The sequence below is a fragment of the Neopelma chrysocephalum genome, unplaced genomic scaffold (assembly GCF_003984885.1).
Source record: "Neopelma chrysocephalum unplaced genomic scaffold, ASM398488v2 Primary Assembly neopelma1_97116, whole genome shotgun sequence".
NCBI lineage: Eukaryota > Metazoa > Chordata > Aves > Passeriformes > Pipridae > Neopelma > Neopelma chrysocephalum.
Genome location: NW_020925758.1, coordinates 307,200 through 326,694, shown reverse-complemented (window position 1 = coordinate 326,694; position 19,495 = coordinate 307,200). Strand labels below are relative to the sequence as shown.

General features: G+C 37.1%; 1 protein-coding gene across 1 annotated transcript in view; it reads left to right on the top strand.

Annotated features, from left to right (window-relative positions):
- Positions 1 to 1,807: 1,807 nt before the first annotated feature.
- RIT2 (Ras like without CAAX 2) overlaps positions 1,808 to 19,495 on the top strand; it is a 172,188-nt gene continuing 154,500 nt past the window's right edge. Inside the window, exon 1 of the mRNA XM_027671698.1 lies at positions 1,808 to 2,146. Coding sequence (XP_027527499.1) covers positions 2,044 to 2,146 — 103 coding nt within the window. The 5' untranslated portion in view covers positions 1,808 to 2,043. The remainder of the gene's footprint in view (positions 2,147 to 19,495) is intronic.

The following is a 19,495-nucleotide window of genomic DNA, read 5'->3' as shown; positions in this document are numbered from 1 at the left end:
GTGTCAATAACGAGCGCATGAGAATGATTTTAACGTAAATGGAATTCTAATCACAACAGGGATTAACCGACCTACCTGTCCCTTCCTATTGAAGTTCAATATTTAGACACCACGTTTTTACATTCAGAATTTCCTCTTTAAGTCCTGCTTTATGCTCTGACAACCAAACCCTTCTGAGGCTTCCATCCAGGCATCAATAGAGCCACCCAACCCTGACATTACAGAGCTTCTCACAGCGTGGTTAGCACAGAAATCCCTTAGGACAGCTGTAGCAGATCTTGGCTCTGGAGGAGTTTCTCAGAACACAGCGTCTCTCCCTCTGCTCTCTTTTTCTGTGTAGTTGAAAACGGACTGTCAGACTTGGATTTTTCAGTGTTTTCCCAAGATCTCTTGGTGTGAAATTTAAGCCCTCCTTAAGCAAGAGGTTTTAATAGTCCACAATGGATTTTGCATTACTTTGTATTTCAGTTCTCGTTCATTACAAGTTTATTTGCCCAAATATTCAAGCGTTAAAAATTTTCCTAAGTTAGTCACAATGTTTCTAAGTACTTTGCTTCTAAACTGGGTTACTTTCTGTTTCTTCCACTGCTTCCTAATTTTTAATTAGGAGAGAAAATGAGTATTCATGTTCTGCTCACCTTCTCTATTCTAATAATTATTATCATATCTATGTATCTCTTTAATCCTATATTTTCCTAGACCATTAAACTATCTTTCATATATGTGCCCTTTGATACCCTTTCCTGTCCTTCTTAATTTTCTTTAAATCATGTCCTTCATCAGTCTATAATTATTTCTCTTTCCGCTTCAACTTTTCTCTATTCCTGTGTAATAACCATATGCTTACTCTCTGTGAAATAATTGGCTTCCAAGATACTTTACCAGTTGCTTCTACTGCTTCTATTTCCCTGTCTCCTTAACAGTTCCATCTGTCATGAAAGTCCAGCACTTTTCAAAGTTTTTGCTTTCTAGCCCTTTTGCAGCTTTCTAGCCCTTTTTTTGGTCCTCAAAACCACTGTATAACAGTTAAAACTGGGCAAGCATCTTACTACTGATTACATTCTTTAAATAGACTAGGTATGTTAAGAACAAAATGAGAAATCAATGAAGAGTTGTAGTGTTTTTCTGTAAGTTTTCAATGAATAATTCTGATGTGAGATTTTGCACACTGAATGTCATTCACCAGCTTTTTGCTTTACGTTTTTCTTATTTATTGGGGCCGATCATCATCTTGGTGAGATAAATCACTTGATATTAAATACTTACAACAAATTGTGTTTATTCTCTCCCTACCCCTTCAGTCCCTGTCTCCTGAAATTATGTGTGGTGAAAAAAGGGAAAACAAAAAGCAGAGATTTTTTTCTTTTTCTCCCAAAAATATCTGGTTTATTTTTACAAGCAATTGATGCAAACTGAACTGAGAATTGATCTGAGGATGAACTTAGCCTCAGAAATCTTCTGTGTTTCCAGTAAGCTTCATGAAGAATAAAGACTCTTAAAAGTTATTATTTCACTTCTAATAGCATGACGTGTAAATCTAGCAAACTTGATGATCATAGGATGAATATTTAACTCCAAGGTGATAAGAAGGTTGTCTGGTCTGTTTTATGATTAAGATTCAAGTAAGTGCTACATAGTATAACAAACATCGTGATCAAGAAATTTGATCCATTTTCTTTTTCTGGAGGCTCTTATCTATTTGATTTCAATGACACAGCAACCCCAGAGGTACCAGGGCTCTGGAGCCTCACAAAACTGCTGCTGTCCAGGAAGAGACACACAGAGAACGATACAGAGCTGGGAGGGGGCAGAGAAAGATTTTTATTGGAAGCTGTTAAAGTGGTTGCTATGAGACCTTCTCCAGCTAACACAGGCACAGCAGTGAGTGTGAGGCTGATAAATCACACCTCTTGCATTATACCTTTCCTTTCTGCCTTTTTCTTTTTTTTTTCCTAGCACAGCTTTTATAGTTGTTTAAGATCAAGGAAAGCACCTGCCAGTTGCTTTTTCTTCGTTTTGCTCCCTCCTTCTGCCTCGTGCAAGATGGAGCTAGAAAACGAAATGATCAGCTCCTCCAGCAATTCTTCAGCAGGCTCCAGAGAGTACAAGGTGGTGATGCTGGGAGCAGGGGGAGTTGGCAAAAGCGGTAAGTTTCAGCAACAACATTTCTGGGGAGAAGGGGTGCACTGGGAGCGTAAAGTTCACAGGACAAGGACGCTGTCTAACGAGGGGTTTCTAGCACATGGCTTGGATAAAAGACTGTAGTTTGTGTCTGGGGTGATGAGTCAGCTGGATTTGTTGCAGGCTGAAGTGTTACAAGCCTTTTTAGTTGGGTGTTTGTGTAAAGCTGACCTTGGTTCTGCTGTGTCTGAGGGGAGAGCAGTCAGATTGCTGCTGTTGGTTTAACACCAAGTGGCACTTGGCGAGGGGTGATGGTCTGCTGGACAGTGTGGATGTAACTTGTTGGCCTGACAGTCCCTGTGCTCAGGCAGAAATGAAACTAACTGCAAAGTCAACTGTACAGTGAGAGTGAGGAGGATGCCTACAGTGACTCAATTTTCCTCCCCACATTTTTCTTTTTTTTCATTTTTGTGTTGACTGTCATTGTGGCTCAGCTGCTGCGAGTCTCCTCTCCTGTCCGGACAGGTACAGAAAGCCTGCCTGAGTCTCACTCCAGGTGATAAAGGCAGATTTGCAGCATATTTTAATATCACTGTCCAGAACTGGTAAGATATGCTGGTGTCTGACAATGGTATCTCTTCAGAGGAGTCATTATTTTCCCCTGACATTGTTTTCTTTTTCCCAGATATTATCAGCTTTGATTTATTCTCACTGAAACCAGCATTCTCTGTTCTTACAAAGACTTTGCTGAACATGCGGAGTTTGTCTAAGAAGTCAGTGTATTGAGCTGGCCACACAACAAGCATTTGATTACATCTTATGGAAATTCAAAAGAAAAAGAGAAAGAGAAAAGAAACAACAAAAAAGCAGGATAATAGAACATATCCAGGCTAGATTCCAAGGAAATTTCAGGATAAATAAACTGTAACACTAAACTGTAATAATTGTGTAGACCAAACAAGTTTTATTTATACTCAAACAATAAGATGAGGCATGGGTGCAAAAAAATTGAATATTGGGAGCAGATGTAATTTTGTCTCTCTATCCATAATTTTGTATTCTTGTTATGTTTGGCTTCAGCTTCAGTGGCACATCTCTCAGTGAAAGCTATTTCCCCATCAGTATTGCTTAACCAAGCAAACAATTCTTGCACAGATGTTACTCTATAATCACCACATAAAATGTGGAAGAAGAAAATATTGGTTATCTCAGAGTAAGTTTTTGCAATTTCAAATTATCTTATCCAGCTGGAATTTTAGTAAAATGTCATTTCTTTCTTTTTTTTTTCCATTTTTCATTCTTTTTTTTTCCATTTTTCTTTCTTTTTTTTTCTTTTTTTTCTCTTTTTTTTTTCTGAGTGCATCCAAAAGATGGCAGTAAGTTTTGTTTTTTTTTTCCCAAACATATCTTTGTAAGAACAATGTAATTTTGAAAATTTATTTAACAAAAGATATTACAAACCGTACCAAATTCCTAGTATGACTGAATCATAACAGCCAAACTTTATATGTACATTGAGGATAATTTCAGAGTTCACATTTACTATTAGATAAGAGTTTAAATCACAAATTTTGTTTATTCAATTCTCCTTATTTAGAAGACATTAACTGTTAATTTCACGAGAATAAAGTCTTCAAATCTGTGGATTGCACAAAACAGTGATACATCTCCAAAGCTGAGAACCACATAATTAACAATTAGAATTGTGTGTCTGCATGGTCTACAGGAATAAAGATAGGATTAAGTGGATAGTTATGACTATTCATTGGGATAAATGAAAACTTTCCATTGTTTTCACAAAAATGAAACTTCTAGGTGAAAAAACCCAATACAAAACAGCAACTGAGCATTATTAAGGTGGGAGGTGGGCAGTCAACATTTACTGGCTTTGAAATGGACATGAAATATTTCAATGGAATCCTGAGAGAGAGTCCAAGTGATAGAATTCTCACAGAGATAAGGAAAAATTGATGTTATTCCATAAGTCATTAATTCATTCTGACTGTTACATAAACAGGATCAATTTACTCTGGATTACAAGCAGAAAAAGGCCTAAATGACTACTTTAATTCTACAAGATGAGCTCTTCTTTACCCTAGTGACCTAGATTCATTCTGTTAAGGACGTTATGAATTTTACCATAAAAATGGATCTGGGTTGAATAAAGATGAAAGGCTAAAAAAGAAGAAAAAAAACCCCAAATCAAAACCAAAACAAACCCAAAAAGTTCAGTTTCCAGTTTTGATTTTGACAAATAAGTAATATATGATTACATGTACTGATAATATCCTGGTTTTTTTTTTTCTCCTTTTTCTCCCTCTTATTTTGCTTTTAAGTCATGATAAAAACAGTAACAGCTGGGGTTGAGTTACTGAGTGGGAAACAAGAGAAAATCTCTTTTGGATGAAAGACTTTTCCATTCCTCAATACGTTCAATATTAAATAATTCAGGTTTTGAATGAATTTTCCATAGGAACCAAGACGCAAAAATGTTAGATTTCTTTTTATCTTAGATGTAGTTCACTTCTAGAGACCCCCTGGGCATTTTGATCTGCAGTTTCCCACTCTCTTACTGTGCTACTTCATCCTGTGTGTATGGAGGTCTTTGCATTGAAAACTGCCTGCTCCTTGTGAGGGGCTGAGGGTTGTGATTGTGTTTGTTCACAGGGAGGAATTAGGAAGAGGAGACCAGCAGTGGATGTCCTTTGGCATTGGTGTTTATAGAATATTTGCTTTGGGTTGTCAGGCTTGTCTCTTCGGTTGTTTGCTCCAGGATGATGGACAGCCCAGGAGGACAGTCAGTGTCCTGTTGTTTAAGCTATTCTGTTTGGTAGAAATTTCACAGGAATTGGTAAAAGGAAGATAAAGATAAAGATGGTTACTTAAGGGTCCTCACATTTCAAAATCAGTGCCACTATTTTGTAGGAGGAAAAAAAAAATCCACCCCAAAACCCAGAGGAATAGTTGTGTTCAATAAAAATGTACAAAACTCTATGTAAATTTTCACAGGAGTTGATTTCTGTACTGTAATTATGGACTATAGATGCCCTAGAATAAGACTTCTGAAAACAAAACTGTTTTTGTTTTCAGAGCAACATGTTAAATTATTACTTTGCATAGGTTGTGTTTGTCATCAAGAACATCAAGTACAGTCTGACGCAATTTCAGACCAGAATTTGGTTAGAACCAGGAATTAAACTGAAATTAAACTGAAATGAAATAAAGTGAATTTTCTACTGACTCTCATTTAAGCATAGTCCATGCCAAAATTTCATATTTCTAATTATGTGTAAGTTTCAATTAAAAAAGAGAATTTGACACTTGGTCAAGACATCTCAGTACCATTTAAACATACATCAAATTTCTTGACATAGGGTTTAAACCCTAAGCATCTTGGTGATTTTGAAACCCATTTTCCTGAGAAATACCTTCAGAGATCGGTGAACAAGTTACTTTCCTGGTCCTTGTCTGATGCAGCTCAGACCTCTGCGTTTATCTCTGTTTTTCGGTGTTCCAAGAAACATACATAAAAGAGCCTTTACATCCTGTGACCATCTATTGCTGGTTTATATTTAGCAAAACAATTACACTAATAACAATAATTGACTGCAGCACATTCTGCAAAACATTAACGATGATTAACCTGGGGGTTGAACAGTGACTAACTAAATCAACAAATTGATGTACCCTGTGCCACCAAACAAAATAAAAAACCTCTGCTAATGAAAAATTGTTATTACCTAAGCATTCTTCAAGTGCTGATCAGATTGTGCCATGACCTAATTTTTTGTGTATCTTCCTGACTGAATGAAAATATTGTTCTGGTCTGTTTGTCTGTCTGTTTTTCCCTAATGCTAGTCAACATTGATATATTTGAGGCTGAAGATATTCTACAGATATTCCAGGTAAATACAATTGCATGTTTATGCGTAGAGTAAGTGTATCATAGACGAAAAGTGAGTTTCATGCTAACTGTCTTATGAAAGTTGTACTTCAGATGAGTAGAGGAATTCTTAAAAAAAAAACCAAAAACCTAATAAATATTTGTTGCTAATTAGTTAGATTTTTATCTAGGAGAAAATTTACATTTTTCAATATTTATTTCTCAGACTGATTGCCAGTTGATTTGTTGCCACTGTACGAAATTTGAAGAGATTTAAAGTAATTGCCCCAAGATTTTTTGCAAAATTAATATATTTTTTAGTTTTATTATACATGGGAAAACATTTAGATATGTATTTTCAGGCTTCAAGCTTAGAAAAAATAAAAAAGAGGAAGCAAAGAAATCAAGAAGATATTATCTTAGGATTGTTGCAGGAATAGTGTGAGGGAAGGTATTTCTCAGCCTGATCTGGTTAGAGGTGGTATGCTTACCCCATTGATTTCCTTGATTTTTATTTTTTTTATGTTGCATAAAAACTGTGTTTCTATAGACACAGGTGATTAATCCAAGTAATTTCAAGATCATGTATACAAAATAAGTTCCAAAATGTGAAAACAATAATTCTTTTTTTTTTTTTTTGTGATATGGGAATTTCAGCATGAGGAACTAGATTAAATCTGCAAACTTCTATTATTTATGTGATCAACTGCCCTTTTATTTTTTGGACCAGTTTTACCTCTTATTCTGTCTAAAAAAAGTAAATTCTGTGCCTATTAATTTCAACTGTGTCCCCATAACAAGAGCCCCAGTAAGCAGAGGTAGCCCTTTGGAGTGTGTACTGGAGAACTGTCCCACTCCAGCTGTTTGTCTGGAGATAAATTAATACGTGATCAAGTCTACACTGAAAACGATGAAGGGCACAGGTAGAGATTCCACCTGTATCAAAAGTCCTGAGCTTGAAAAGCATCATTTGGATCTGCTCGTGATGCTCTTACACCATCACAGGGCTCAGTATCACACACCACAGTTCAGGCATTGATCAAACACCTTCTCAGTAGGTGGGTTTTTTTTGGAGGGAGTTGGTTTAGATTTGGTTTCTTATTTTCCCCAAGAGTGTTCTCAAAAACATCTGTTTTTCCCTAAATGCTTGGTAAACCAACCAAGGATTTGAAAGGGTCTGGCCTTCCATCATGTCCCAAGGCAAGGCAGTCACCAGGGTGAAGGTGTAGGATTAAGTTACTCCTCAGTATGAGTCAAGTTGAAAAAAAAGTTCTCTTTCAAGTGTTTGGGCATGCTGTGGATTGCAGTTAAGGCAAACCAAGTTGCTTTTTTCCCCCCCTCAAAGTCAATATAAGTATAGTTTTTGGTGTCTTAATTTGGATCTGCTTCTCCTGTGACTCCATAAATGCTAATATTTTTTTAACTGGAGAAGAATTTGAGATGACTAGTTAACAAGGATACACATCTGCGTGCCTCTGAAAAGAATTGTTTGTCCCTTCATCATTCTCTGTCTGAAAAAAAAGAAAAAGATAATTCAGGTTTTTAATTCCCTGGTAATTTCAGGGAAATGATTATGTTTATTCAGATTAAAAAAAAAAAAGAAGGATGAAAGGTGAAAGAATATCTATTTGCTGACCACTTATTTTATTGGTCTTCCTTTACTGGTAACAGTTCTGAAAACGTAAGGTTAATACTTCTTGAAAATTATGTATCCATGGAGAAAAAATTCTGACCGAACACTGTGAGCCACCAGTTATGTTTGTTGCGTCTGGGATTCTGTAAACTGAACTGCAGTAATAGTTCTAATGAAGAATTACAGATGTTACATGCAAAATGATGGTAGTGTACATTTCATTTTCTCCTTGAAAAAGAAAACAAACACATTGTAGGGAAGGTCCACCAATGCCAGAGCACCTTGGCTATGGGCAACTTCCAGTCAGTTTTCCCGTTAACCAGATTAAGCACTGGAGAATTTATAAATGCAGAGTTCTGGTATATTTGTGATCTTTGTTAACAAAACTGCTCATACATTTTAGTTACCTTCACAGATAGGTTGTTGAATTAGTTTCAAGATTGATTTTATGTAATTCCAACTTCTAAGACATTTTATCTTATCTCTTTCTTAACATCTTTTAAAAAATCCCTATTTTCTTACTATCCTACCTGTTAATGCCTGCAGACAATTAGTTCACACCTTGATCTTCTATCTCTTCAATACACTGAGTATCTGAAACTCGTAGAACTTTTTTTTCCTGCTCACAGCATCTTGTATCATTAATTTAAGTTCCCTAATATTTCCATATTTTTTTCTGAAGTCCCCAAATTCACATACTATTCTATTAGTGACCTTACTAGAAGCAAGATTGCCTTCTGGTTTCCTCTGGACAGTTATTTTTCGTTCCTCTGAGAATAATGAATTCTTTTGTCCAGCTGTAATTCACAAAGGTCACATACAGAGAAATACCTTCAGTAACCCTCAAGCTGCTTGTTCTTTCCCCAGGATAGTCACCTGTGCTATCACGTCTCTAGTGATGACCTAAATCCTGCATTTCTTTATGTGTTATCTTATTTTGGACCATTGAAGCTGAGAATTCAAATAATTCTGGACCCCTTTCCAATATTCTTCACTTATCTTTAGTGCATACATTGTCCACTTAAAAGGATTAAGCACATTACTTATTCATCAATTTTCTTGACTATGGGCAGACCCTTCTGGGCAGAATTATTTGCCTCAGAGAAATGAGTTAAAGATGTTTTCATTATTCTTCCAGTTTACATAATTTAATGGCCGGAGGGGTGGAGGATCCAATTATGCCTTCCATGTTTGACAGGGGGGTTTCTGCATGTGAGATACCAATTTGCTACTGAGAAAGCTGTGTGGAGTTCTGGTTTCTTCAATACTAACAGCTGTCTGATAAATAGGACAGAGTTCAAAGAAGATCAACAGAGATGATAAAAGTGGTGGCACAATATGATTTATGATGACGAATGACTATGACTATATTAAAATAGTTCTGTCAGACAGTAATCCATGATTCTTTATTATGCAACCTGCATATGCATACAGTGATTTAATGTAAGTGGGACTGGATGCAGCTCTAATGTGAATGGGTTGATCTATCCAGGTTCTCCCATTAAAACATCCAGGTGATGAATACCCACTTGGATAAGGCTAGCAAGTAAGAGCTGATCACTGTCCATGCCAATTTGGAACAGGGGATGGAGAATTCATGCTATCTGAAAGCAATAGATAAGAAGAAAAGAATACATGTTTTCCAAAATTTGAAGAGGAAAGGGACCAGAATTGCTTAATGCAGAGTAACAAGTGAAGTGATAAAACTGGAATTAAATCATGTGTAAGTAGTCATGTATGACATCTTCAAGCCTGTCTTCCTTTGGTCTACAAGAGTGTCACATAGCCTTAATGATTTGCTTAAAAGTAAGATGGAGCAGATTGTGGAATAGGCTTTAAAAGGAACAGGCTGGCGCAAGTTGTGTTAGTCTAATTGGTTTGTGGTAATTTAAGGCGGAATAAATTAGAGAGATTGAACATCAAGGCACAAATGTACCTGAATGGAAAAACTGTTTACACTCTCCAAACATTCTTATAGAAGAGAAGGAACACTTTCATCCTCAACATTTCATGATGTGTTGAAAGTCATCAGGACATTTGGCTGATGTGGTGTTACTAGTATAGATAGCCAACAGTTTTCTTTGTGTTCAGACTGCTAAAGAGAGATCCTTAGGCAGGTCTCAGGAGTTAGCCTCTTCCAACTCAGGATGCTCTATGATTCTAAGCAATTAGAACTCACAGAAGATTATGTTAATGGACCTGCTTTTCATGGTGTGATTTGTTAAAAGAGTAATTTGCACTTACTGAAGATTTCAGTGAGTTGTATCCTGCTCAGCTTTTCCCATTCATCCTGCTGGCTATAAAGAGACAGAAAACCTTCTGGGCTATTCCTCAACAACAGGAATTGAACTATCAAGGACTCTCCTGGTTTCAACCACACACAAATCTGCCATTTGAAATGCCCAGACTGAAGTCTCAAACAAGGGAACAAGCACTGTTTCATGACAATGACTGGGCACTGTCGGTATCTTTGCTGTAAACAATCTGTTGAGGCAGCCACAGGAACTGTTTGCCTTCCAAGCCATCCCTGCTGCTGAGCTGTGCCATCTGCAGCATTTTTGGCACATGCTATCTGCTAGAATTTGGATGAGATGAATTCCATTAGGGACACTCTTGAAAGCACAATAAAGAAAGGTGGTTTTTTTTTCCTTCTGTTTCCGCTTTCATCTCTTTTCTTTCCATACTTTCCATTTTATTTCCTTCCATTCCTCTGGTAATCCTTTTCCACTTTTAATTTCTTCATTGACTTTAATTAGCCTCTCTTTATGCCTGCAAGCCTGTCTAATTTTCTTTCTTGGGAGCTGGAAGTCTCATCATGCTCCCACAACTCCATTGACAGGAATTGTATGCTACCAGACAGGGTCCCAGTTTCAGAGGGAGAAGTGTCTTGGGGAGTCACTTGCTGCAAGATCAAGCACTAACCAGAGACCAGGGGAGACGTTGGCTGAAATCGCTTCAGGTTGGGTGGTGAATATCAAAAAGAACAGCGTGTGCATGTGTGAATAAAAGACCATCTCAGGAGTTGCCAAGTTGGACTATCATGTGTTTGGCCTCGAAAAGAGGTACATTTTTAACTCAGTTGCCTGTTATAGTCAGTGTTTTATCTTTTCATTTGGACAAAACCCAAGAACTCAACTAGTTATTTCAGGGGACCCAAATACAGGCTCAGAAATGGTTGTAAGTTTTAAAAATAAATTCCATAAGCTTTTGCAAAGTAAAAGCTGTAATCAGCTGAGAGACTGATGCATATAGTTCTTCTTTAGCTTACACTGACTACAGTTATGAGATCTGCTGTGTAATTTCTTTCCTTAAAATCTCATTGAAGTGCTAATGTAATTTTGTAATTCTTGCCCATTTTTATAAGCCCAAAATAAAGGAACCCTAGCTGAAATTCATGTTTTCTGTCAGATCTTGTGATTCCTTTAGTAACTTTACTAGCCCACTACCTGCATGACAGCTTGTTGTGTTATACTGTTGAACAGCATCTGCAGTATCTTTACAAAAATGTCTCTTTGGCAGCTTGCAAAATGTATACTGTTGCTTCAAATTTTTATTCAGAATGTTCAAAACCAAACCAAAGCATTGTCAAATTGTCTATCATTTCAAATAAATAGCTTCTTAAATCATGCAGAATGCCTGGCAGGCTATAATATTTCCCCTTCTCTAAAATTTGTCTGGACTTTCTTAAATGGAAATTATGTTCCTTCCTCAATTGGATTAAAAAGTAATCATTAGACATTTCTCCACAGAAAATAATCTTACTTGGGTTGCCTGGTGACATGGTCATCTCATCCCTCATCACACACAGTGTGCCAGAGTTCTGCTTCATGCAGTATCTGACACGGGGTACAGCCAAAGAATGTGTTCTTGGGCCTCATGAGGTCCCCTTTTGTTTATAAAGACTCTTTATTTCTCTCCTTGGAGCAGAGGAGAAGAAAGAACCATCTATTGCAGTAATCGAGTAGCCCCCCATGAGCTCCAGAAACCAAGTTCCTGTGCCTTTCTTTCATTTACAGTAGTTTCAAAGGGTTTCCCAATGTCATGAAAAATGTGAATTTGCATCGGAGCCTCTCACTCAGTGGGTGCTCTCGTTACGGGTCTGTTCTTATAAAATTGGAAGTCAAAAGACCTATTTTTCAAATCTTTCCCAAGATACTTAAAAGTTATTAAATGCCTGACATACCAAGGAGTAAATCACATAACCTTCTACTTTTTTTTTTTTCAGGTAACATTCTCGAAATGACAATTGGCTGTGATATTTGAGGGCAAGGAAGGGGTTAGGAAAAAGGCAAAACAGAAGACACAAAAGAAGCAAACCAAGCAGTGGGAAGGGTGGAATGTAACAGAGATGAACAAAAATAGAGACATAGGAAAAAAGATTGAGAAAACAGAAAACTAGGCACAGATTAGTAAAGCAGTGATAGGGGAGTAAAGGGATAGAAAGAAAGGGGAGTGGTTTGTACTTCAAAGAGCATTGATTTCATTGTCATTATCCCAATAGATGTTAGTAGTTGTATCCCAACATCTGCAGGTACGGGTGGCCAAAAGGTACATGGAGGTCATGTTAGGGGATCTTTCTCCTGCATCTGTGACTTCTTATCCCATGTTTCTCACTCACTGGCCTCCTAGAATAGAAAGCTGGATAGGGAGCAGCACAAAGTTGGTAAATGGGGGTTAATTCTTCTCCCAGGTAACAAGCAACAGGACAAGAGAAAAGGCCTCAAGTTGCTCCAAGGAAGGTTTAGATTTGATATTAGGAAACATTTCTACAATGAAAGGATGCTCAGACATTAGAAAAGTCTGTCCAGGGCCATGGTGGATTTACCATCCCTGGAAGTATTCAAAAACTTTGTGCATGTGGAGCTTTAGTTTAGTGGTAAACCTGTTGGTTTAACCTGGGTTAATATCTGAACCTGATGGTCTGAGATGTCTTTCCAAAACTTAATTTTTCTTTGATTCTAAATCTTCTTGGCACAGCCCTTTTTTGCTTTCCTCAGCTATGGAAGAGGCTGGGTAAATCTAACATTAATATACATTTATGGGGTGCTAGGCAAAGTGATGCTTCTCCAGTGTGGTGTTCTGACAACCACCCAGAACAGAGAGGAGTCTGTGGGCCCCAGTCTTAGCAATACCTAACACATAGTGAAATGAGTGGGAGGCCCAGCATTTGTCAGACTCCTCTGTGTTCTTTGGAGAACTACATTCATCCACACATAAAAATCTTAAACAAAATAATGAGTCACAGTGCTGCTGTGAAATAAATACCAGGAAATAAAATTAAGTTTTGTTTTCCTCCAATCTGGGAAAAAATGACAAGATGTAAACCAAATGTATATGCATTTCTATATGTTTTCTCTTATTCTTTGTGACCCAGCTGTTACCTTTTCTCTCATTCCCCAGCTTTTGCTGCTCATAATAATATAAACAAAACAGTACCTCGCAATAACAACATTTGAACAAGTGGGGGTAGGAGGAAAAATCAAAACAAAATGCCAGTGACTATAAACAGATTTAAATGCATGTATCATTGAAACATGCTCATGTGAGATTTATTTCAGTGCAAAGTAAAGTGTAAAAGCATTTTCACTCTTTAAGGAAAACAGTTGTTAGTGCCAATATGTTATTCAAAGAATTTATAGAAAGCTGTGCAAAACCCACTAAGATAATCACTTCTGCTGATTGACAGTGATAGCATATTTGAAGAATAGGATTATTTGGTGACTGAAAGTCTTTATTCCTCAATTTCATTTACCTAAAAATAACTATGGATCAAGTTGCTTTGTTAAGTTGCATCATATGTTTCTAAAGCATTGCTATGTATACTGAATGACTATTAGTTTATTAAGTTCCAAGTAATATTCAAACCAATTTTGTGTGTTGGGATACTTTGGGATGGTGGAGTTCAAATACAATTTTAAGCTTGTGAATAAGATGTATTTCTGGTTGGCAGAAAAAATGCAGAAATTAGAATTTTTATTCCAAGAAATTGCTAACTGTTCCCTTTCTGACTCTGAGTATCTCAAATGAAGTTGATAAAAATTGTAGGCAGTGAATGCTTTACAAAGTTGGAACTCTTGGGAATATCTTTGGCACCAATGGTGTTAATTTAGTCCCAACAAAAATCAGGATGTGGATTGGGAACAGATGAGAGAGGCTGCAGTAGACATGATTGCTCAGGAAATGACCTAGGTAGACAGAATACCAGTTTGTACTATGATGAAAGTTCCTGAGGGAATCAAATGTTTCCCTGGCTCACAGTCAAAGTTCAATGGCATAGACAAATACCATGAATAATTCTTTCCAGGTTTAGGGCATAACAAGCTGCTAAAAAATCATTAAGAGGTTGGTGATAGAATTGCTTGCCTCTGAGTTCTAATTCCTTCCATCCACTTTTATCTCTTTTTTTCTTGCAGACTCTCCCTTTAAGCATATGGTAGAATTTATGAGGGATGTGGGAAATGTGAAATACCACCTGTTTATGTTGTAAAGTGTGCGGAGACCATGTTATCTTTCAAAATTCTTTTTATCTTTCTCATAAAATTATTGCAAGTGTATTTTCTGCTAATAAAACATTTTACTAGAAATATGACAGTGTTGAAGGGCTTACATTGGTAATCTACTGTGAAATAGTTTTTCTATTTCCATTTTATTTTTTTTTAATTTCTAATCTCTTTCTTTATTTATATTAATCTCAGGATGTTTAACATATGATGAATTTCCCACAATGGCACAGTGTTAAAAAATTACCTATCTTCAGAACCATCTCTAGCTAAACTGACAACCAAACACATATTTGTTATCTTACTGAAAAACCAAGATAGGATGGGCCTTATTTGTTCTGTCAGCGTCTTCTGTGTCATATCTGTTCAGCTCAGTGATTACTGTCAGTGTTGTGGCATTTAAAAGAAGAACTGAAGAGAGTGGAAACGCAATTTGTGTTCTATGCTGCCTCACGTATCACAAAGAAAACTGGCAGTTTGACCTTAGCAGTAGAGCAGAAAGAATACAGCTCTTTTTTTTTGTATACTGAGAGTTCCAGCCAAATGAATGCATCTTAATGGGGAAGTCACTCACTCCGGAGTAGGTGGTGATGGGAGGGAAACAGGGAAATGTTGTGCAGCTGAAGAAAAAGATGTGTATTTGTTCCTGACTATATCTCTTTGAAATTACTAAAAAATTCCTTGACCCCAATTTTCTTCCCTACCCACTGAAATATCTGTGTTAAAATGGTTAAAGCAGTGCATGGTTAAGTGGGGTGGAGCAGAGAGATGCAGGAATTGCTGCCGTAATTTCTGCAGGTTTGGGGAGAAGTATGAAATAGTATTGTGACCAACTAATATTAAATCACAATTTATAACAGAATTCAAAGGACAATGAACCTTAGGAGTGTTTTGTGTTTGGTACATTACAGAAGAGAATAGCTAACAGGATTATTATTTCTGGGCTAGAGAAGAGTAAAGACAGATGTGAAAAATACTAAGATAAATTCTGTAAAGATGTTACAACCAGACACAGTGGCTCAAGGTAAGAGCATCTATAATGCACTTTGGTAAATTAATTAATCAGTGTAATCAGTGTGTATCTCTTCAAACGGAACAGGAACTGTGAATACTGTACACAGGTTTAGATTGGATATTAGGAAGAAATTCTTCTCTGTGAGGGTGGTGAGGCCCTGGCAGAGGTTTCCCAGAGAGGTTGTGGACTCTCCATCCCTGGAACTGTTCAAGGTCAGGTTGGATGGGGTTTGGAGCAATGTGGTCTAGTGGAAGTTGTCCCACCCGTGGCAGAGGGGGGGGAATTTCTAACCCAAAATATTCTGTCATTTTATTATAATAGTTGCTTGCTACAACTACTGGATTATTGAGCAATTGTGGAGGCACAACCAGCTTCTGGTTGTCTATGTTTTAGGCAGGACCCAGTATTATTCCTCTTCCCTAAGATTTGCTCCCAAACTGAAAATCCAGGAGACAAAACCTTGATGGACTTAAACGTGGCACACCTAACTAGGTGTTCAAGATTCAGGCAGTTCTGAGATTTGCCAGAAAAAAGCATTCAGGAGACTCTGTGGGAAGAAATGTAGGTACTAAAGCTAACTCATGTAGATAACTAATGCTGAAAATGTTATCTGAGTCTAGATTTGTAGGTATCCTCTGTAGTTCATGGAGTGAGTATTAGATACTTGATGTTTTCTGTTGTTTGAGAGAAATTTGGATGAGTAAGCAACTGGGATGAATAGTTGTCAAAGGGTAGGTGGGAATAGCTATAACTCAAATGTTGGTAAACGTGATGTAATTGGTGTGGAGAGTTTTTGAAAATAACAAATTGTAGCATTCAAGTTCCTATTGCAGAATCTATTGCTGTTTCCTCTTATATAAGATGCATATAATGGCTTCACTCAAGTTTGTTTTGAAAACATTTTGCTTCTATGAAAACCATCTCTAATTTTGGTGGTAATAATGTCCCTGTTTAAATTGAAAATATATAGTGTGCTGCTCAGTGTGGTGTGTATCTTCCTCAGACCTTAATCCACTTAGTATGTGAGACTTTTTCAGTCCCCGATCTGAAGAGCTTGTTTCTTTTAGCTCCTGCAGTCTGATGAATTTATCTTTGGAGTTCCCTAAGCCTTCAACATGCCCAAAGGTGAAGCTTCCAGTTGAATTTAACTTTTATTAAAACAAGTTTGATTTATGTTTTGGTATTTTTTTTTTATTTTCAGTGAGGCAAACAGCAAGCACTTGCTGTCCTACAATCTTCTTTTCATCCATTTTTCATCTGAAACAACTTTGCTTCTACACAGGACAAAGCTGTGAACCAGTTATTATTTAGAGAATGTTAATTTTTGTCTGCAGTATGTACCTTAGATTTTTGTAGATAGTTTTTGAAATGTATGTTATTTCAAAACTCTTAAGGAGGAAGCATCATCACAGAGTACATCTTTGTAAGGAATATTTTTAATAATACAGTAGCTAAGTTTGCCAGTAATGCAGGATTGAAGGCAGCTGACAGGTTGCAAGGCTTTGCTTTGCTGTCATTCAGGCAGACAATTCTTACTGGATAGTTACTTGATATTCATAGTTTCACTGAAGCAAGTTAAGTCAACAGTTTCAAAATGGTATCACCATATTTAGAGTTTGGTGAAAAATGAGTCAGTGCTTTGTGGAGCAGACATGTCTTCTGACATCGATATCACTTTGTCTGCTGTGCTTCTCACTTTCACTGGCACTTGTTCCTGATTGATCTCTTGTTCTGCACCACTTGATTCATCACGGTCAGCGATCCACAGGCATGAAAAATTCATCCCAAGACAAAAAATACTTTGTAGCTTATGATATTTCTTTCCCTTTGGGTTCAAGACAATTAATTCCTCCAGAGAGCAGAAAACTTATAGATAATAGAAATTCTGGCATTTCTGTGGTGAGAGCAAGTTCAATTGTGTATCTCCATTCTCTCACACAAGAATAAAGATAATGTGTAACAAAGCTGTATTGTCTAAATAATCACAAAAAGTAATTCATCTGAGTGGATTGTGCAAAAGAATTTATTTCTACCTTGATGCTAAGTACCATTTAATACTATGTGTTAAATTTCCAGAAAGATGTATAGATCTATATCAACAACAATTTTCTTTTCCAGGAAAGTTACCATTTTAAACTAATTATCTTACTCAGATAAATAAATTCCATCAGATCTTGGTGTTGCTGTACCTTTAGTTATTATAACTACTTGTCTATGATAAATTTGATCTTCCACAAGCATAACGGCTCTGCAATGTGTACTTCTTTCAAACTTGCAATTGAGATCCAGCTTTTTCACCAGTTTCCAACCAAAAGAACTGGGATGGTGTTATGACTCCAGATACTTTGAAGAATCTGAAATGAAAACCAAAAAATCAGCCATTATTAGGTCCAAGAGATGAATATAGAGCTCTCAAGTCACAAGGCAGAGCCTTGTCCCTGAGATTACCTTTCCTCTTTCAGAATAGGAGTCCAATTTACACATCATCAGACATAGAAAATATGATATTTGATAAATGCTGTCTAATGCTTTTTGTATTATCTCTTGTAAGACAAGATGGCATCTAAAACAATCGAAGGGACAAATTAGGTGAGAACTTTGCATAAGAGACAGATGATACGTAATTTAAACTATCTAGTGGCTGACTACAGTAATTGAGTTGAACAAGTTACTTTTCTGAAAACAAGTGGTGGAGTCATTGGGTGCAATATGGGTAAATAGGTAGTGCAAATGTGACAGAGCTGAACATGAGGTGCATAACTGAGGTGAGGGAACCCAAAAAATCAAGCCCTTGCTTGTGCCTAGGCTAACATAACTTCACGCCCCTGTTCGTGATTCTCTCTGCCTCAATATGTTCAGGTTAAAGATACCTCTTTTTTTTCCTATTCTTCAAAGAAGAATAGGGATTTTCTCTTTACATTTCAAAAGCCATGTCATAATATGATGTCTGTGCCACTGCAATACAGGACATCCCTTCTTATGTTCTTTTGCCTCACACTTTTTGTGTCATACTACATCTCTAATGCTTTCTGAGAACTAACACTACTTATTTTCTTCATGTACATGTTTGTGCAGAGCTGATTGTGTTTTTAATTCACAAACACCAAAGTTTCAATAAGTCTTATGAGTCACTCATTGGAAAATTATCTTTATATTTGCTTTGTGTGTGTTCAGGGACTCAGCAGTTCCATTAGTGACAACACAGGTCAACTCTAGTCCCCCCTGACCAGGGCAGTGATTGTAATGAGCAGTATCCCACCAAAATTTCACAGACTTTGGCAGACTTGTGCAGGGAGATAAGTTTAGATGTAACTGGATACTTAGGGGATTTTCAAGAGCAGAATAATATGATGTCATACCTGTCACTTTCTTATATATGGGAGCAACTATAAAAGGGATATCCTTAGCCATGACAGCAAAATGGGTCATAGAGATTCAGGGTTCTATTGAATGATCTATATTGGAAAATCTGCCTGTATCTGAACCTACTCTTTGTCTGTTTGAGTTCTATCTCTGTTAAGTCACTATTTAATACATCAATACTTTCAATTAAATTCAGGCTCTGTTTGATGCACTCCTGGACACGGTTTGTCTCCCAGGTCACACTGCAGGTTCATGTTGAGCCTGTTGTCAACCAGCACCCCAAGTTCCCTTTCTCCAGGGCTGCTTCCTGGCCACTCCTCCCCCAATTTATACTTGTAGCCAGCATTACTCTGTCCCAGATGCAGAATCTGGCATTTTTTCTCATTAAATTCCATGGCAGTGATGTTTGCCCAGTGCACCAATCTATTTATATCCCTCTGCAAGGCCTCTCATCCCCTAAGAAACTCAACCAAGAGGGATCTTATTGTGTGAATAATTCAGTCGCTATTGCTCTACTAGTCCCCATCTTAAAAGTAAATTATAAAAACTAAATAGATTTGAGTAGCAGTTTGCTGAATATCCTGCTCTCCATCAGCTGTTGGACCAATCACAGGGATTTCCCTGACTTGTTTTCTATATCTATTCCTCACCAACCGTATCAGACCTCAACATCCAGCTCATAGCCAGACCTCAGGATAAACAAGGAAGAGCTGAGGCCCTATAAAATGAAAATAATATTGAGAAAAGTATCAGCAGCTCTTCTTGACACCAAGTAAAGCTACTTCGCAAAAACACGGCTGGAAGGAGGTCAGATGTTTGTGTGTGTGTGTTCATCAGCTTGATTTCATGTGCTGCAGAGAAGAGAAATGCAAACCACTGGGCCTTTGCCAGATTCAAAGGAGATGAAGCTTCCTCCAAATCACATTTACAGCTACAAATCTCATTGATACAGCTACAAAGCTTGTGGAGAAGATTACAAT